The following is a 19,950-nucleotide window of genomic DNA, read 5'->3' as shown; positions in this document are numbered from 1 at the left end:
TTTTTAATAAATTTTCTTTTAACTTTGCCTTTCTATTGAAAAATGCATGTGCAATATGCATTTCACAGGCAAATTGACACATGGTATTTTTATAAAAAAGGTTAGATGAGGAAATCTTTTTTCTGTATGCTCTTCCGCATGCTTTTTTTCTTTTTTTTTTTTTAATTTGAAAATTTGTACAGTTTTATTTCTTTAGTCATATAATTACATAGCTTATGATAGAAATAGTTGAAAGATTTATTTAAAAGACGAATAAAATGTTTGGAGTTAATTGCGAAAAATGAAAAACCGAAAAAGTAATTTTATAGATGGTGGGCCTTATGAAATTTGGCAATGAAGGCCCATGACTGTTTAATTTGCTAGGAAGCCATATCATCCTCACCAGGTAGCATTTCTCTGGAGAGTCCCTCGTACCTCATATTTCTCTCTCTCTCGCGCGTGTATACCATATACGTTTTGTGGTGTTTCCAATCGTGGAGAGAATATCATTTCACAATGTAAGTACCCGAGCTTGAGTTGGTTTGCTTCTGAGATTTTTTGGGTTGATAATCACCCATACAGTTTGAGTCTGTTTTCTGTGCTATTGTTTGCCTTCCTTTTCCCTCTCTCGTTAAAAGATTGATAATTTTCCATGACATTTTTTTTCTTCCATTATTCTATCTGAAAATCAAAACCCATAAGCGCCAAATGTAGGCTAAGTTCACTCATGACCTATAAACATAGGGTCGTAGCGTCGTACTTGAGTTTATCTTGTTGAGTTAGCTGGAACGCAAAGTGTTTGTGGGAATGCCTAACTTAGAACTTATGTTACCATCGGTTTGACATTTTGGCAAGCATTTATCTACTTACTGACACTAACAATCAGTTTGATACCAAACTAGCATTTACCCACTTCATTTTCAATATGCCAGTCAAGTCCTTTGACAGTTTTGAACTTTTATTTGTTCACAACAAATTCAATTTCTAATGAAAGCACTTCTTTATTGTACTTGCATATCCTACTGTGTACTGTAATGTCAACGAAGACATGAAGACATTCTGGTTGGTGCTCACATTCTATTTTTTTTATTTTTACTTTGTCAAGTCAAGTCAACAACTCCTTCTGGCCTTAGTTGCTCACCCTGCTAAAAATTGTAACTTTGAATTCATTATGCTGTTCAGAAAAGAAAGAAAGCATGTTCTTCATGTCAAAAGTATTCTAATGTTTCTATATTTTGTCCCGTGCACTTTAATTTTGCAATATAATACAACTACAATTGTTTTGTCTGAACTATTTCCAGTGGTCTTGCAGAATTTGGTTCCTCCTTTTCCCTTGCTGAGTTTCCTGACTCATCCAATACAATCATAGAGCCACGTTGGTACTGGTCCCCAACCATTCTCATATCCAGAATTCGACACTACGCCCAAATTCCTTTGAATAATTATATGAAAGCCTTATAAAGTTTTCTATCCCATAGAATTTCCTGTAGCGATATCATAACTAAATGTCACTTATATTCCCCTCAACTTCTGTTGTCCCCTCCTCTTGTTTAAACCAATTGAAGGTTTATAGTTTGAAATCCAAGGGAAGTGCTTCTCTAAATCCATGCTTTCCCCTCGTTCAATACAAAGTTCCATGGAGTATAACCCAAGATAAATATCCAGTTTCCATAAGCAAACCCCATGGTATCTTAACGTTTACTGCAAGAGATTGCATACGAACTAATAATCAGTCCACCGAAGAGAAGGATGTATCTTTTGATGGGGGAGATCAAGGGCAAGAAGAGATTGAAGACACAGGGTCACCATGGGAAGGGGCTGTTATTTACAAGAGAAACCCTTCAGTTTCACATGTGGAGTACTGTACAACCCTAGAGAGGCTTGGGTTGGGAGAGCATTCAACTTTGATCTCCAAGTCTAGTGCTTCAGTAATGGGTTTACGGGTCACAAAAGCTGTCAAGGACTATCCGCTTGGGACACCTGTGCAGATCTCCATTGACGTAACAAGGAAGAAGCAAAAGTTGAGGCTCGATGGTATCATCAGAACTGTCATCTCTCTTTGCTGCAATAGGTATTCTAATCTATTAATTGAATTCAATTGCTAATCTCCGTTTCGCTTTGTGCATACACACACCAATCAATATCTAGATCTTCTTTTACCTTCATATTCCACTATTATGCACTCCCTTAGAATAAATATTTTCGTTTAATCTACATGTTTTTAATGGTCACATTCTGAATATCATTCTTTTAAAAAGCATTTTCTTCATGTGTCAAAAATTAAAAAACATGGTTGATAGTCCTTAGGGTAGTTGGCATTCTTGTATACTAGAGGAATGAAAAAAATGCTGTGAGGAGCAAACGAACGGAATGATAGCATCATAGTTCTGGGAAAATGCTATCATTAAATTGTTTTTTTTTTCTTCATGTAATTTGATTCATTGTTAAATTCTTGTTGAAGGTGTGGCGAGCCAGCTGCTGAGAGTGTATTCTCCAACTTCACGCTTTTACTATCTGAAGAACCCATTGAAGAGCCAGAGGTTATCAGCATGGGAGCCATGTTTGGGGATGGGAAAGTGAAAATTTTTTCTGGAATTAGTGAGGAAGAAGAGGAAGATGATGAAGCTTCAATTGATTTGGATGACCGGCTATATTTTCCTCCGGAAGAAAGAGAGATTGATATTTCAAAGAACATAAGAGACATGGTGCATGTGGAAATTACCATCAATGCAATCTGTGATCCGAGTTGCAAAGGTATGTGTCTGAACTGCGGTACAAATTTAAATACAAGTAGTTGTAGCTGTAGGAAGGAGGAAGTGAAGGAGAAGAGTAACGGGCCTCTTGGAAATTTGAAAAAGCAAATGCAGAGAAAATGAGGTGAGGTGAAGTGATATGGAGTCCCATTAGAAGTAGCTTTGTTGTTCAATATACCGTCCTTTTCTTTTCTTATGTAATTGTAACGTAAAGAATTGACTGGCATTTTAGAGAAAGATACAAGATTAGTTGATATTTTTCATGACGCTACAGTACTCTTGACCAGCAGCTTTGATGCATGAAAATATGTAAACCTGGCGATTGAGAAATACTATATTCTACACTTCTATCTCACTTTATTGATGCGACACTGTAAATGAGCCCTTGAATTGGTTATTGGTAAAATAATAATAATAAAAAATCTCAAGCCTAATTGGCAGTGTATATTAGCAAAATGGGATAAAAGTGGTGTATAATATTGCTCATTAGCGATTATGTTGCACCAGCAGCAAACATTCCAACATTTTTCACTTGGAGGGGCAAACCAAAAAAACACAAAAGCAAGAAAAAAGAAAAAGAAAAGGTCGCTAGGCTGGGTAGCTAGGAATCTATTAACTTTCGGTTTTGTGAAATACTTTCCCTTCTTTTTTTAATCCTTGCAACATTTCATGGTCTTTAAAGAATGAGAGAAAGGAAAGAACTAAAAATTCTATGGTGACTTGAGTAAAAACCCAAATCACCATAATTTGTTCTTTTTTTAAAAAAAAAACATAATACTTGGGACAAGTGAGTGAAATTTCTCAACTTTCAATAGGAATGATTACTTAGGATGAACAAGGATATTTACTTCAACTTTTAATTTTAATAATAATTTTAAGTGTATTTCACACAAGTCACCATAGAAGGCTTCCATAATCATTTCTGTATCATCAAATCTAATTAAAAGCCATCAAGCGTTTGAGTTCCAAAATGGCTTAGTAAATTGCAATTTATATTCGCGAAGCCACTATGTATAGAATAAATTTATTATTCACACCCACTTCCCATCAGTTGACATGACATAAGTTGAATGACTACTTTTTTTTCTTTTGATAACGTAGGAGAACTTTACTCAGATTAATTGCACGTCGCAAATGCATACTGTACAACAATCCTCACCGTTAATCAAACTCCTACGGCTAACTGACCTTACCCGTAAGAATCAGTTACCAGGTAATCCAAGAGTTTTCACCCTTGACGGGCTAAGCAGTTTATTCTCATGCCCAGGAGGCATAAGTTGAATGACTACTTAAAAATACAAAACTTTCTACATTCAGCTCATGCTACGTCAACAGTGTAAAGTGTAGCATTACTCCTCTGCATGTAATGGATATGAAACATAAACTCTTAGGCAAGCTTTACACTCTGAAAAGTGAAAACCATTTACATAGATAATAAGCATTCTTCTTTCCTACATCTTTCAAATATATCAGCTAACTTGTTGAGAAAGAAGGACAAGAAGCCCTTGCCGGCCCACTAATATTTCATTAAGAAAACTGATCAATCCGAACCAGACCACAGGAGTTACATCAACTCCACCAAGGGGTGGAATCAACTTACGTGCTGGGATGAGAAGGGGCTCGGTGGGAGCATAAGCTATGACAAATGGGAACTTTCCAACAGGCAGCTTTGGGTACCAGGACATTACTATTCTCACAATAAACAGAAAACCAAATATGGAGAGAAAGGGTCCAAGAAATGCAATCGCAATCTTTGCAGAAGCCGGGTCCAAATCAGCTACTACTACCAATCTCTGCATAAAATCTAAAACAGCATGTGATGATGTACCTGGTGGATCGATCTTGAGAACTTCTACAACTGTGTGTGCATCAAATGGCTCTACTGAAAGAGATGCACCTATTTTTGGCAGTTCATTGCTGGGTAAAGCCACGATTTCCCTAAAATACGAGCTACATCGAGCAAGTTGGGAACCCCGGTTCGACTTTCTTTTCGTTGGATACCTAAGGTTTTCCTGCCACAAGGTGAAGATTTATAGTCAGTCAAGGCACATATGGATTGGACTACAATTTCAACAAGCATGAAGAGGAAAGAGATCTTCATTTTAAATGCTTTGGGCTATTTACTATCAAAGTACTCCCACCAGTGTCTTGGCCTTGTGGTTAGTAAAAAGAAACACTGGATGAGTAGATTCCCCATAGACTTAATTACTCCATTTTAAAAGCATTTGCAGGCAATTAATTATTTCTTACAATGGAGTCATTCAAGATAGACTTCACATTAGTACTCCATTAGTAGAAAGGAACTGTCAGAAAAGCAAAGCCCTCTTTCTTTCTTTTTCTGACATTTTTTTTTCAAGTAGATAGATTTGGCTGTAAACATAAGTTACATAACTAAGCCAATTCAAGGTGCATGAATTTTTTAACATTTTGTTTTATAAGTAATCTAAATACCCAAATTCACAGGAAGTAATCTACCAAAGCCAAGGAGCACAGAGGATTCAAAAAGCCAACAACAAGAGAGATTAAAATTTTTGTATTAAGGGAAAACTATTGCTTATGATTCAGCAGTTTCTTTATAACATGAAGGTACATTAAGGGCACTTTTTTTTTTTTTTTTTGAAGTCCATCATTTCTATATCTTATGTAAGATTGCAGTAACCAGAAGGCCACAAAACAATGGTGAATAAACTGAGATAACGACATATTATGAAACCAATAAGTTTTCAAAATAATAAAAGCCGTTTAGATTATAACTAATGGCAGGCTTCATTTGCCAAATTTAGAAACAGAAAAGAAATTCTGCAATATATCTCCATCTTATTAGCTATTTTCAGCTCACCCATTTCAAGAGAAATTTCAATAAATTTATACCGAGTATCAAGCGATTACAAAGAAGATTTGGGTACTCACAGAAACATGGAAATGGCCTTGATTGGATGAGAGAGCCGGCTTTCCTTGAAAAAATTGAAAACACAACCCAAAAATATGCGTAAGATGAAATATATAACAGGAAATTTATAATTCCCAAAAAGCCGAGGAGAAAAAGACACTACTACGCCATTCGTAAATACCTTTGATTTGAAAGCAATCGAGTAGTTGAGAACAAGTCGCCATTTTAGTGTCCAGGAAGAGTTTCAGAGAGTGTGTGAGTGGGTGGACGAAACGTTATCGTTCTTACAATTCTCTATTGATCACTCTAGTAGCAAACAGAGTAATGGGTCGGGTCGGGCGGGTTGGATTTTGGACAATTAAGAGTAACACGCGTTACGTAGCCACTGCCATAAAAGGATCTTTTAAAGTTATTATTTTTATGAATTCTTATTCTTATTTATAAGAATTAAAAAAAAAAAAAAAATTAAATTTTTTTTTTTGGTTAATAATTAGGAATCCTTGTTCATAAGGGTTAAGAGTTCTTATTTAATTTCATTAGGGATTTCCTACTAATATTAATTATGTACTAAGCAAAACTTTGCATTATAAGTAAGTGCAGAAAACTCCAATTGTTATTGGGAACTTCAAATTATAAGTATGATTGAAGTTCGTAAATACAAATGTTTATTATTAATGTATTAATTTTGGTTAAATACTCTAATGAAAAGGAAAGACGTATTCTTGCAATTTTGGATTATCCATAGTTATATATGTAATTTCCAACATGTACTCTATCATAATTTAAACTATGATTTTTTTCAAAAGACACATTCGAAGGTTTGGTAAAAATTCCAGACATAAAAATTCCCTTTAATGTTTTTTTTTTTTTTTTTATAAGTAAATATGATATAAAAGAGCGCAGAGGGGCGCAACCCACATACACGAGAAGTATAAAAGAGAGCGCCTAAGAGGGAGAAAAATGAAATCAGATAAGCTAATCCCTAGAGGAGCTAGCCAAGCAGCCGTCCAGGAATACAAAGTAAAGAAGACAAAATAAGTCAATTCCTCTATAGTCCTAGTTGAGTCCTCAAAGCATCTAGCATTCCTTTCATTCCAAATACACCACATAAGACACAAAAGAATCATCTTCCACACTACCGCGCTTCGAGAACGTCCTCTCGAAGCAAGGCATGACCCAAAGCAGCCCAAACCGATCAAAAATAGTATGCCAAAGAACACTTGCGATCTCACAATGGAGAAGAAGATGATCGACCGACTCTCCATTCTTCTTGCACATACAACACCATTCCACTACCACTAGGTTCTTCTTCCGCAGGGTGTCGTGAGTCAAAATTTTGCCTAAGGCCACGGTCCACCCGAAGAAAGCCACTCGCAAAGGCACCTTAGTACGCCAAATGCTCTTCCAAGGAAACACCTCATGGTCACATTTGGACAAGGCCTTGAAGAGAGACTTAACCTCGAAATTGCCTTTCTTAGACGAAGACCATCGAATACAATCCATAGAGCCTATGAATATCTTGTACGAGTACAACCGGTCAAAGAAAGAAGAAATCAAATCCATCTCCCAAACTGACCGCACAAAAATGACATTCCATTCGACAACCCCATTCCTCCAAATAAAGTTATCCTTCACCCAAGCTTCTTTGTGTCTGGCTATGCTAAACAAAGACGGGAAAGCATGCTTCAAAGAGGAGTCCCCACACCAATTCCCTCTAATGTTTACCACCAAATATATGGATACACACATAATCGGGTAACCTTAATGTAAATCAATCTTCAATGACTAGTGCATTGGGCATTTTTCCTTGTATAGATAGAATGTAGTCATCGATTAAGCAATCTCATTCTCAGATGCCAAACTAGAGAAGTAAATGAATGCAACAACAGAGATATGGTTTAAAACACATATCAAACTCACCCAAAATTTGCAGAGTCTAAGAAAGCCACTTAAAACACGCTATGTCAACCAATGTAAAATGGGTGTGACGAGTAGCATTAATCAATTGCAAAACAATAACCCTTTCGAGAATGGCAGATTTTCTTAGAAGTTACAGCCAGGTGAACCAAGACTCGGACTTTCTTTTAGCAGCAACAATGCATACAGTCTCACATTTACAATTATCGTGCACAAAAACTAAATCAATGGAACATCACATTACACGTATCAAATGGTATGCTAGGGCTAAGCTCCTCTCTATTCATACCTCAGTGGTTTTCTGCTGCTTTAAAGTTCCTGCTTGAGTTACCCAAAAGCTCTATATTTGAACTGATAATCCAGCTGCTAAATAGTTAACTTCATGGCCATTCTAAATTTCCCATAGCATCATCGCTTACACCCCAAGCTCCTTCAGCAATCTCATCAAACAGCTGCTCCCAACCCCAACTGGAGTAGCCCAAGAAAAACCAGTAGTCAGCAATGGATCGGTTGTCTGTCTTGAACTCCTCAATTCGGCGAATTGTGGCTACTTGATCAACAAAGTAAACACCTGGAAGGACTTCAGGATACCGATATTTAGTAGCTCTTCGAGTTAACGCGACGAGCGGATTTCCGTGTTCTATAAGTGGCCCCCCAAAGGACAGAGGTGCCTCTTTTAGCATTTCTAACCCTTCTTCCAGTTCACGCAGAGAGTCCCATCTGATATGCTTGTTGATAATTAGACCTTGAAATCCAGTAATTTGATCGGCCTTCACAATGAGAACTAGTGACTTATCAAATGGTTGTATGCTGAGAAGTTTTTCAGTAGCAATTAGGACAGAACCAGCCACCACATGAGGAGCCGTTTCATGCAATTTTTTTGATGTGTCAGATTTGATTTGATTGTATTCGAAGACTTCTTTTGGTGTCCTGTCTTTTAATAGGACTTCATGGAATTTGTCCTCAGCATCTGAAATTCCATCATGAATTTCTGTTGGTGATGCATCCTTAAATAGATTCCGACTCCTCCCTCCTTTTTCAGAAACACTCCATAGAATTCCTACCAAAACCAGCAGAGTTCTATGAGGGAGGAGGTGAAAAACTACAGAACGATTGACTAGTAAGTGCAATAAACAGAGACTTCAAAAAAAAAAACATGTAGTCAAAAGAAACAAACAATGAAACAACGGAGTTTCAGAATGGATTTCCCCAAGCACAAACTCAATATGCTCTCCTGCCATGTATTTATGAATTTTAAATCCAGCAAGTTCATCAAGAAACTTCTGTAAACTATATATATATATATATATATATATATATATATAGTAACTTCTGTAAACTATTTTGTTGGTTTGGTTATTAAAATGTAAGATCATTAGCCATATTACAAGTTTGTTTTATTACATAAAAGTACTTTCAATCTCAAGGACCAACACGCATGGCCAATCAGCACTAGATTAAAATATGCAGATAAAAAAAAAATTTGTCCCGCAAATTGGGGCATCAAGTATTCAATTAATCTCCACATTGTAATAACAAAAACTCTTTTCTACATCCATGCTGCATTTTGCAAGGTGTGTCATACAGGTATCAGCATCAGCATCTAGTATGGGTTTACCTTTCTCAATGTGCAAGGCATACACCACCCCAGTGGTATATTGTTGTGAAAAAAAAAAAAAAAAAAAAAAAAAAGGAAAGAAAGAAAGAAAGAAAGAAAGAAAGGAAGGAAGGAAGAAAGAAAGAAAGAAGCTCATAACAGCAAGGCTTTAAGATAATGTACCAATTAAAAAGCATAATGACAGATTTACACGAGAAGATGGAGATATTTCTTTTGACAATACAATAACAAAAAAACATGACTTTAGAGAAGATCAAGGGGGGAAGCCGGGAAGGGTTATGGAGCAGAAACATGAACAACACCCCAATATAGGCAACATCTAAATCAAAGTTAACCAGTTTCCTTCGCATGGTTTGTAAGTCTCAGTAGTTTGTCATATAATTGTAACCCTACGAAAGATTACCCATATCACTGATAAGATGATGAGAATTGCTTCCATGATGAGATATGAACTTGATAATATCAGCTACTGCCATATCTCCATCATAGAGGACAACATTCTTCTTTTCTGCTGGAAATAACATCAGAGCAGGATAAACTTCACTCTGCACAATTGCAAGACATCAAAAGACCGCAAATAAAACGATAAGCATGTACAGAAATCCTAATCATCTACACATTACATGTGTACAAATATTACACCACATTTAAAACGACTATGGACAAGAAATAAACTACTAAACAATATATTTGAGTAAAAGCATGAAATTTTAAAGAAAAATTTAAGCAACTGCTCAGTCACATACGAAAGGCCCCAGCTTAAATAAAATGCAATTTTTTCTACTTCAGAAGCTTAGTAAAATCCATCATTTTCCTAATATTCCACCAATATTGGCAGGAACCTCAACAAAATATATGTCAAGCACTTCCAATAGGTTTCAGCAAGGTTTTAAGACTGGACAGAACCAGGCAGTTGGACCATTTGAACTGTCAACTGACCTCAATTCCAATTTACTTTACCCCCTTAACTCACATATGGTCAGAGCCAGCTTTGTTTCATTTGTTTGACCAATTGGTCAAACCAGAGCACTGGTGAACTGAACCGGTCATTGACCTGGCTGGTGGAAGTGGGAGAAGTTAAATCCTTGACATATCACTAGTTGTTCAAAGTCTTTACATTTGGCTATGTTATTTGTGTATGATCGGTCATATATGGAATTATGTACATGTTTCTTTAGTTATCTGGTATGGTCATATATGAAAACTATAAGCACATTTCTTTCAATCAAGTTAAAAGAAAATTATCAAGTCCAGAGGATACTACAACTTAGACCCCAAACCTTATGACCATTTTACAACACCCCCAACATCAGGCTAGAGATTATTCTAATCTTACTTTCATCTTTGATTAAATCAATAGAAAATTTTAATTTTTTATTAGCAAATAGATTTTGACATCACATTCCAACTGCAAGGTCCAACAGCTGAACCTCTGATCCTTCTCATTTCATTTGTTGCTGAGTTATGTATATATATATATGTATTAGAGTTTACATAAATTTTAGATTATAATTTTTTAGGGGATTCTCTAGTAAACAGCATGTATACTGTTGTTTCTTCTCAATTTAGTTTCCATGCTAGATCTCTACTCTATTCATTAAGATATAAGAACAGATAGTTTATATACAGAGATGCATATAACACACATCAAGTTATTAAGCTCCACAGGTTAAAAAAATCCCCACCCCAAAGGAAGTCATAATTCTGAGAAGGAACTAACAAATTCTGAATGCAACTGTTGCCCCTTTCAAGTCTGAGAAAACATTTTGTCGGAAAACAGTGACAAAGAACTTTTAGCATGCATTAGCCCTTCAGAAGCATGAAAGGGAGTCAAATATATCTATATGAACAGGTCATTTCATATATATAAGCAACATGACAAACATAAGCAAAGATTCAACACCAAAGAGAGAGAGAGAGAGAGAGAGAGAGAGAGATTAAAAAAAGAAAAAAAAAGAAGAAAAGAAAGTAAAACAGAATCCCCTTGGCCAAAAAAGAAACTGAATGTTCGTGCTAATCAAGTAAGAAGCTTTGGTTTATAAAAAATAGAGGGCACATAAACCATTACTTCCATACAGTACTGAAGATACAAGAAAAATATATAGAAATTAAATGTGGATCCCAAAAACAGACCTGATCCATAGATTTTAATATCAAACTGCAATCATTCAATGTGCAGTCCATCAAATAGATCAGCGGAAGCTTCACCAAAGCATCCTTCGGGTTGTCTGCTACATGAATAGACAATCGATCAAACATGAGATTTATAGGAAGTTAAGTTGTTCTACCATTTCATAATTTAAGGGAAAATGTTAATGAGAAAATATATGCAAAGAATCCACAACATACACACCATATGTATGTATATACCCCGAGGGACTTCAGGGGTGGTGCGACCAGCCCCAGTGTTCTGTTAGCGTGGCCAGCCACCCCAACCATAGAATTCATTCAAAAGTTTTTTTTTTTTTGGTTGGGTTGAAAAAAAAATAATGTGGGTTTTTTTTTTCAGAAAACACGGTCTATTCCTCTAAGAAGAGCCAATGTAGAAAATGTGGTTTATGAGGGATGAGAGAAAATATTTATTTAGTCTAAAAGAAAAAACTCACCACTAAGAAAGAACCAGAAATTTTATGATTTTGCTGTTAATTAAAAAACAAATCTGAAAATAGATGGACATTCTCAGTATGAGTTCTTCTAGATGGATTGCTTTAGCTACTCTATGCTTAGGACACACATAAACTCTAAATATCAAATTATGAAGAAAGAAAGAAAGAGAAAACAATATCAACAAAATGAATTGCCAAAACTTCTTTTCCTTTCAGTGCTTGGATTGATAGAAAAGGAGAGCATACCTTTTGGATTTTGCATTTTTCTTTTATAAACAATATATCATTTATTGATATAAAAAAAAGTGGGGGAGAACTAAAATCCCTAGGCAGTTTACCAAAGAATCCCCAAGAATAACCTTTTGGATTTTGCATGTTGCCAAATGTTGAGCAAATAACTGGTTCCGATTCTTAAAATTTGAGGTGTTTGGGGAACAGTTTATGTAGACTCAAAGTTCATAAAGAAATTTTATTGGCCTAGTGTAATGTGACTATTAGTTAAATTTAAGAGGGAAAAAAAAAAAAAAAACAAATAGTTTATTGAAGCTGAATTGTCCATATGAAGTAATAAAAGATGCATTTACTTTTTGAGAAACGTGAAGAAAAAAAATTAATAGTGCCAATTTTAATTAACACTTTATAGCTCTTACCACCACTAAACACTTTTTCCCCATTCCTTGATCCACCCCTTAAAGCGATCATGTTTCCCTTCACAGCCCGATATACTTCACGAACCACCAGTTCCATTCTCTGGCAAAACCCGCACCAATTATTGCTAAAGAGGACCAACACATCCTTATTCCATGTATGGACCACATTTTTGGTGCCAGATTGATTAAAACCAAGAACCAGCTCAGAGAATGTATGAGTTGTAACTCGAGGAATAGAATCCACCTCATGAAAATCCACATTAACAAATGGAGGGGGAGTGGCCTCCCTAGGGCTTTGAAGAACAGGTTCTGACCGTTGATATGGAAGAAGACTTCCATTAAGAAACCCATGGAGAAAATCAGCAAGTGAAGAGTAGCTGAAATTTGACTCCTGGGGTAATACATAATGTTGCTGTGAAAGGGGATCAATTATTACCAAGGATGGAATCTTTGATTCACCAGTCAGAGCTCTAAGTAACCGGTAGTTGCCATCAGAAAAGAAGAAAGAACCCTCAAAACCTTGAAAGTCAAGTTGTTGCTCCACCAAGTTGTCCACCTGTGAAGAAATCTTTCGTGGAGCCGCCACATCTTCAGATCTTATCTCTTCCACCACAACATCTTCAGAGCTTTTTTCTTCCACCACCAAATATTCAGCAGTAGCGACTTCTTCAAGAGCTGTAACAGATTCGTGGGGTTCAACTGATATTAACTGCCTACTTGTATCAATATAAGCTGCCTTCTCTTCATTATATTGAGAAGGGGGCTCACCGTTAGTTATTATAGAATTTTCCTCCTGCGTATGAGCAGATAAACTTTCGCTTTGTAGTAACTGGTCTCTGTCCAGAGCAACAATATTTGAGACAAGGCCTTCCTTAAGCACTGCTGGTGAAACTTGACTAGACTGAACTGTCTGCGATGGCAAAGTATTCGCCGACTTGATGTCAATGTCATCAGATAAAAGTTGGAAACCTAACTCCTTTGCAAGGGAGTGTAATGAACCTTCTTCATTTTGCCGTAAAAGGTGTGCCAAGATCTTCTGCAAGGAACTGCCTTCTAGATTTGAAGCTATTTTATCCAAAGTGACATGTTTATCATCATTTATAATCATGATATTAGACAACTTTTCCTTCAATTTAATCTTTCGAGCTGTAGGAGATAGTTTCAATCTAGGATGTTTAAATTTACTATCCGATGCTTGATAATCTTGGGCCGAGGATTTCTCAGGTTTGTTCCTCTTCTGCTCACCTATCTGATTTGACACATGATACTGCAACGCCAGTTCTCTAAAAGAATCAAGAGCTTCCTTACCATTTCCTCCAGTTTCTGATAACCCAGATGATCTATCCACAAATAGAAGTATAGACGGCTTATTTGCAGGTAAAGCAGGTCCAATATCACGCTTATCACTGTCCAGCTACATGATCAAAAGAGATATATATAAAAATGAAAAATGCTAACATAGAACTTACCAGGAAACAACCAAATTATGGGAAAATAAAAGCCCAAATTAAGAGAGAGAGAGAGAGAGAGAGAGAGAGAGGAACAGACATGTAGAAAGATGGATATTAGCATTACAGGTTGTTGAAAAACCAATCAGCATGCAAGGAAGTCAAATTTGGCATTGTACATAACTATATCAAAGCTGCTTTTCTTTTTTCTTTTCTTTTTTTTGATAAGTAAAACTATATCAGAGCTCGTTAAAATGAGAAATAGAAAAGTTCCTGACAAATCAAGGCCCATAAACAGACAGATCTTGGCTGTAATGATATTAGCTATAAAGAAACCATGGGATGCAATTTACCAAGTGGAGGTTACGATACAAAAACTACCAATATAAGATATGTTGAATCAGACAAATCAAAAGGCAATATGATAAGAGAGAGAGAGAGAGAGAGAGAGAGAGAGTAAAATCAAATAAGTGATTTCAATCATATTATTTGTGTTATCCAGTAAAAGCCATATTCACAAAGAACAAGAATGAAAGTAGTCCATCACTCCCTGTATGCAAAAGTATTTCCTTCTGTCTGGAATTAATGGCTAGATTTTGCCATCTACTCAGTTACACAGTTTTGACAATATTATATTCTGGTCCACTATGGAAATTGAAGGTTGTTTAGACTAAACCAAAAATAATATGGCCAAACTGTTTACATAATTAAGATGACGCCTGGGAAAATATTTCCTATACTCATTTCATTGAGGACAATTATAGTAAAAGAAAAATTTAGAAGATCAAAAAATGCACATCATATTTTAGCTCGTCCATTGGCACTTATGCGCCATGGGCTCCCTCTTTTTTACTGAGTTAGATAGTTAAGCTCTGACCATTTAGTATCTCATTTGTCTTTAGAATCTCTCTTCTTCTTTTTTTTTTTCCTTTTTTTTTTTATTTACCCATAAAAAAAAATTGACTTCTCTTATAATGTGTGCACTTGGCAACTTGGACTTGTATTATGGGACAGAGGGAGTATGGATTTTCTCATACACTTGCACTTACAAGACATATTTACATATACCTGATATGCCCATTTTATGTTACATCAGGGTATTTATAGTGTTATGCTTGTATCCTTAATCCCTGTTTCATAGTCCCACATCCATGCCAAGCATGTATTAGTGTCTTATTCCTCTTGCCTTAGGTAAATCCTAGCAGTGTATTGGAATTTGCGATTACTTTTCAAGAAAATAATTCTAACAGTGAATTTAATTGTACATTTCTTTATCCATTGCGATAACCATTTGTGCTAACCCTTTTTTTTTTTAAGTTTGGTCTTGTCCATAATGAGTAACTAAAATCTGCAACCATTGGGCCAGGCCAGCTCCTACTGATCACAGTTTGCATTGAATCAGCAAAGCCATACATCTAAAAGGGTTAGGGTTTTAGCCACACGATTTTTGACACAAGATATTGTGATGTAAAGAAACCTTGTAGAGATCAACTGACAAGTGAAGAGCAAACTGGTTAAAATTACCTCCATAACAACAGAATTATCCATCTGTAAAACATTCTTGAGGTCATCCTCCTTTCCAAGAATCTTTGAACAACTGGGACATCCAGCAATGGAAAGCATTGCCAACCATGAACCAGGATCATCAAGACCAAGAGATGAGAGCATTGATCTCTCAAGGACCAAACCAAATCTATGCCTTTCAGTGGGCAGAAAGAACTCTCTTGCAATGATCATGAAATTTGAGAAGAAAGAATCAAACTGCTGAAATTCTTGTAAGGTACAGGATGATACGACATTAGAGCTCACATTCTCAATCTCCTCGAAAGTAGCACTTCCATTTACTGTGCCAAATTCCCCAAGCCAAGGAACTCCACTGAACCCATTTTCAACACCACACTTCCATTTTTCGGCCCCTGTTTATGAAAAAGGAGAAGAAGTGACAAATTTATTTATTTTTTGATAGGTAAAACCATTAACAAATAACAAGAAGTGACAAATTTATTGCTAATAGTTTTCTTTTATTTCTACTTCAAAATCAGTCACGTAATGATATGCAATTAGAAACTACCAGCCACCTTCTGGTTATTCTTCCCTTCAAGTGTCGGTGATCTATTTGTCTCTCCATTAAAGCTCATTCCACGAAGATCCCCTGAAAAGAAAAAATTCGTCAGTATTATTAAGGGACAAAATAAGTTAAATAACCCTGCAAAACCAAATAGTAGAAAATAGGGACATTTTATATCTTACCGAAACTTCTGTTTCGGCTCATACATAGACAAAATCATTGCTAAAGTCTATGATAAAAAATAAAAAAATCATACAAAGAAAAGCAGATTAGAAAAATAGAGGATATTGTTGCTTATTGAAGTAAAATGAATGAAAACGAACATCAAATGGAACTCTGGACACAAACTCACACAGAGCAGCTAAATTGATTTCACTGTTTTTGCCAAAAAAAAAAAAAAAAACGAAATATTGAATTTCTTTTAAATAAATATATTCAACCACATGATCAAACTATATGGTAAAACACCTTTCTTCAATTAAAAGCTGCAATCCCTTAGGCCAAGCCTACAACATTAAAAGGAGGAAAAAGAAAGAAGGTAAAGTAGTGACTCACAGTCCAAAAATATATATAAAACTTCAAAAATACATACATAATCAATTTTGAATGAGAATTAAACTTGAGTCTTTCTCAGTCTGGTGTTAATTAAATATGAGAAATCACGGTTAGATTTATTTTTGATTTATTTATTTATTTATTTTTTTATTAAAAAAAAAAAGAAGACAAAAATCAGTACAAAATTCCTAGAAACAAGCAAGGATGTCATCTGCAACGTCAATTCAATTAGAAAACTAACTTGCATCACTTCTTAGATAGATATTTAATCAAGGCAAGCATGATTAGATAGTTTCAAGAGAATATATGAAAGTTATCCAAGGTTGCAAAACCTCACGCACCAATATCATTTTCAGATCCATTGTTCTTCTCATAGGCCAGCAATTTAGGAGTCCATCCACAAAATTCCAAAAGAAGTAAAGCCTTGTCAGTTGAACTAAGAAATGCCTTCAAGTCCTCTGGACTATGCAGGGTTTTGAGGGGAAGTTCTTCTGGCAACAGCGACATATAGGGATAGACTGATGATAATATACTTTGTGCCCGGTATCTCCCTCGATATTTGTAAGAAATAGAATGGTGGTAATATAAAATTGTTATTTCCTCCATAGTAGCACCAATAGCATCTGCCAGCATCTTCTCCATATTTCTATACATAAACATCAACTTTAACGAACTAAACTCCTCTTGTCTATCAGAAACCAGATGTGTTACTTCTCTCATCAGAGATCGAAACTCACCAGACCCTGCGCATCAAAATGACTGGGTTTAACCTAAAAGTAAAATATCAAAGGCTAGCTCATAATGATGATGATTATACTAACAACAACAGCAATCATAAAAGTCACCAAGGAGTTTTGCTTGGTGAGCATGCCTACTCTCTTCATATTCATAAAGCACCATCATAAAGCAATATATCCCACACTTAACATGTAGTACATTTCAACTACATGGACATTATCATTTTTCATAGATGAGTTAAGTTGAACAAAATTTGATTACCAAAAATGAAGAAACGGTTATTAGTGGTTTAGACTTCCCAGTTACGGCTAAGATTGCAAACATCAATTCTTAAGGAATTCACTTCTGATCTAAAGACTTCATTCGTTTCAGTCAGAAATAATGCCTCTAGATTTTTTTTTCCGCATAGATAATTGGCCATGAAGGTTTCTTCACACCATAAATTCAACAATTTCCGAGAAAATATGCTTTATTTCCTTTTCCACTCTAAATGCACAAAATAATTCTTCATTTTGTCTCTTTCAAACAAACAGAACTTATAGAAAATAGAAAGAGAAATCCCATGACTATTTTAACTCGAAACAAACAGAGCCCTAGCATTATAATCATCAACTAAAATGTCAAGATTCCATTCTACACGACCAAATCAAATATGCATATATACATGTAGAGAGAGAGAGAGAGAGAGAGAGAGAAAAAGAGAGGAGTAAATACAGGGAACAGTAACGAAGAGGAGGATATGAGGGTGGAGTCGGGTCTGAGAAGAGAAGTTTTGCTTGGTGAGCATCTGCCATTCACCGACGCCGTCCGATTCACAATCAACGGGAAATATTAAGAAAGCTACAAGGACGACAAACGGCGCCACCACCGGCGGCAATTTCCACTCCTTCATGCTCCCTACTCGTAGGACACAGACTCTACCACCTCACTGAAGCTGGCACCGCAATAAGAGAAGGTCCGGAAACCAGAGTTGGGCTGGTGGTCGGGTCGATTCCGCCCGTAACCAACCCAACTTGACCCCGTGGACCACGATTGGTAATGTATTGGTAAATGGTAATAGCAATGGGTCAAGTTTGGGCCCAAAATTTTCCAATCCCAACCGTTATAAATTCTAAACCCAAATCTGTCTCCAGCTAATGTTTTGTTTGGTAAGAATTTTTCGAAAAATGTGTTTTTGTGTTTCAGGAAGAGAAAACACTTTTTTGGGATTGTTAACAAACAGGAGATAATAATGCACATTTGCTCTCTCATGTTGGTAGATAATAGATATGCCACTGGTGATCAACAAGTTGCTTTAATCCGGATTTGAAGAAGAAAACTGCTACGTACATACATTCTCATATCTTTTAAAGATAACTTTTAAAATTATTATTGAATCAAAATTTAATAGTAATCTCTTTCAAATCTAATAATAATTTTAAAAATTAGAGTAAAAATGTGTGTAGTATTACTTTTTCGAAGAAAGGTTGCCCCTTATTCACACTTCTAGTTTGAGTTTATTATCATGATCTGTTCGTAATTTTATTTTAAAAAATAAAATAAAATTTAACTTTAATAAAAAATTCATCATAAAAGTTTATTTTCAAACGCGAGTTCGAAGGAAGGAGATATAGCTTACCTCTAATAATTTACCCAAATTACCTAGTTGCAAACTAATTTCGTAACACTAGGTTAGAGAAATTTCCTTCAGTATAACCTATTAAACTGATATGCATGTCTACAATACATGCGATTTTTACATGCATTTTTAAAAGTATGTTTTATATTAAAAATTCATATAAGAATTAAGCAAATGCTAATTTAATAGACTACTCTTTACACTCAATTATTACACTAATTTCATACCGCTTAACGTGACGTATTTAAAAGTGATTTTCTACATCAACCGATGTGAAATGAGCATAATAAAAGGGTACGAGACTATCAATATTACCTAAAAATTTACTTTTGGTTATATAAACAAGTCTCAAATATTGAAATAATGCTACTTATTCCTACCCATTTTACTGAGCCGACGAGATAATGTAGTAAAATAGGGTTACTCATATATATATATATATATATATATATATATATAGTATTGGTGAAAAGGACAGGTCATTTTTCTAAATCTAGCAAAATCTGGTGTCTTCGCAGTACTGTTTGCTCAATGTTTAAGAACATGATGATGAATGATAAAAGAGAAAAGAAAGCACGCAGCTAGCGAGTTAGAGGCCCCCACAGAATGGGACCTGGAGACTGAGTTAATGTAGTAGTAAAGGAATCGTCGGCGCATAACGCGGCGTACAGACCGCGGAAGGGAATCAGGAACTCATCGGAAACTAACAAAAGAGAGTCCCCACGTAACAGTTCTCCCTCTCCTCGCCACGTGTGCTCCGGATCCCCCTAATACCCCACCAACCAACCGGCTCGATCTATTATCTCTCTACCGGCTTTCATGCATCTTTATGGAAACTATACTTTAATTCAATTTCTTTTTCATTTTCATGCCGATCATCAGTCCTCACATGTTTTATATATATATATATATATATACTCCTGATTTATTTCTTTACAGTACTTGTTTTAGGTTTTTGGAGAGAGAGATCTAGAGAGAGAGAGAGTGCATGTTTATGATCGAAGAAGAAGAAGAAAGAAGAAGAAGAGGGAAGAATATAGAAGGTCGTAGCATGCTTTTCCACGGCTTTCTTGAACTGGGTACTTTGGGCTTGCTGCTGCTTTCGTACCG

The 19,950-nt window shown here is 35.7% G+C and overlaps 3 protein-coding genes across 4 annotated transcripts; 1 reads left to right on the top strand and 2 right to left on the bottom strand.

Moving 5' to 3' along the window:
* Nucleotides 1-377: 377 nt before the first annotated feature.
* Nucleotides 378-3,084, top strand: LOC132176964 (BTB/POZ domain protein, putative (DUF177)). Of its 2 annotated transcripts, none has more exons than XM_059589136.2 (3): nt 378-497; nt 1,292-2,050; nt 2,441-3,084. In XM_059589136.2, the coding sequence occupies exons 2-3, from the start codon at nt 1,485-1,487 to the stop codon at nt 2,853-2,855; spliced, it is 981 nt and encodes a 326-aa protein (XP_059445119.2). In that variant the 5' UTR covers nt 378-497; nt 1,292-1,484; the 3' UTR covers nt 2,856-3,084. The 2 variants fall into 2 exon arrangements, with proteins under 2 accessions (XP_059445119.2, XP_059445120.2); XM_059589137.2 differs by having other exon boundaries at nt 1,281-2,050.
* Nucleotides 3,085-4,069: 985 nt separating this feature from the next.
* Nucleotides 4,070-5,880, bottom strand: CCB3 (cofactor assembly, complex C (B6F)). Its single transcript, XM_059589138.2, has 3 exons — nt 5,804-5,880; nt 5,643-5,686; nt 4,070-4,744 (listed from the first exon to the last, which is right to left on the bottom strand). Exons 1-3 carry the CDS (start codon nt 5,844-5,846, stop codon nt 4,202-4,204), a joined length of 630 nt encoding a protein of 209 aa, XP_059445121.2. The 5' UTR covers nt 5,847-5,880; the 3' UTR covers nt 4,070-4,201.
* A 1,710-nt stretch (nt 5,881-7,590) lies between these two features.
* Nucleotides 7,591-18,153, bottom strand: LOC132176961 (uncharacterized). The gene is given in 9 exon segments (XM_059589127.2): nt 7,591-7,943; nt 7,946-8,599; nt 9,561-9,702; nt 11,291-11,388; nt 12,414-13,827; nt 15,386-15,777; nt 15,933-16,013; nt 16,826-17,227; nt 17,937-18,153. Coding segments are annotated over 9 exon segments (3,399 nt in total). The 5' UTR covers nt 18,115-18,153; the 3' UTR covers nt 7,591-7,905.
* Nucleotides 18,154-19,950: the final 1,797 nt, after the last annotated feature.

Source organism: Corylus avellana, chromosome 4 (genome assembly GCF_965113065.1).
Source record: "Corylus avellana chromosome 4, dhCorAvel1.hap1.2, whole genome shotgun sequence".
NCBI lineage: Eukaryota > Viridiplantae > Streptophyta > Magnoliopsida > Fagales > Betulaceae > Corylus > Corylus avellana.
Note: the sequence above shows the minus strand (reverse complement) of the source record. Positions and strands in the feature narration are given on the sequence as shown.

Coding starts and splice junctions, on each gene's coding strand:
- LOC132176964 (XM_059589136.2), top strand. CDS start 1,485: ATGTCACTTATATTCCCCTCAACTTCTGTTGTCCCCTCCTCTTGTTTA. Junction 2,051..2,440: donor ATCTCTCTTTGCTGCAATAG/GTATTCTAATCT, acceptor TTCTTGTTGAAG/GTGTGGCGAGCCAGCTGCTG.
- CCB3 (XM_059589138.2), bottom strand. CDS start 5,846: ATGGCGACTTGTTCTCAACTACTCGATTGCTTTCAAATCAAAG. Junction 5,687..5,803: donor CGATTGCTTTCAAATCAAAG/GTATTTACGAAT, acceptor AATTTTTTCAAG/GAAAGCCGGCTCTCTCATCC. Junction 4,745..5,642: donor AAGGCCATTTCCATGTTTCT/GTGAGTACCCAA, acceptor ACCTTGTGGCAG/GAAAACCTTAGGTATCCAAC.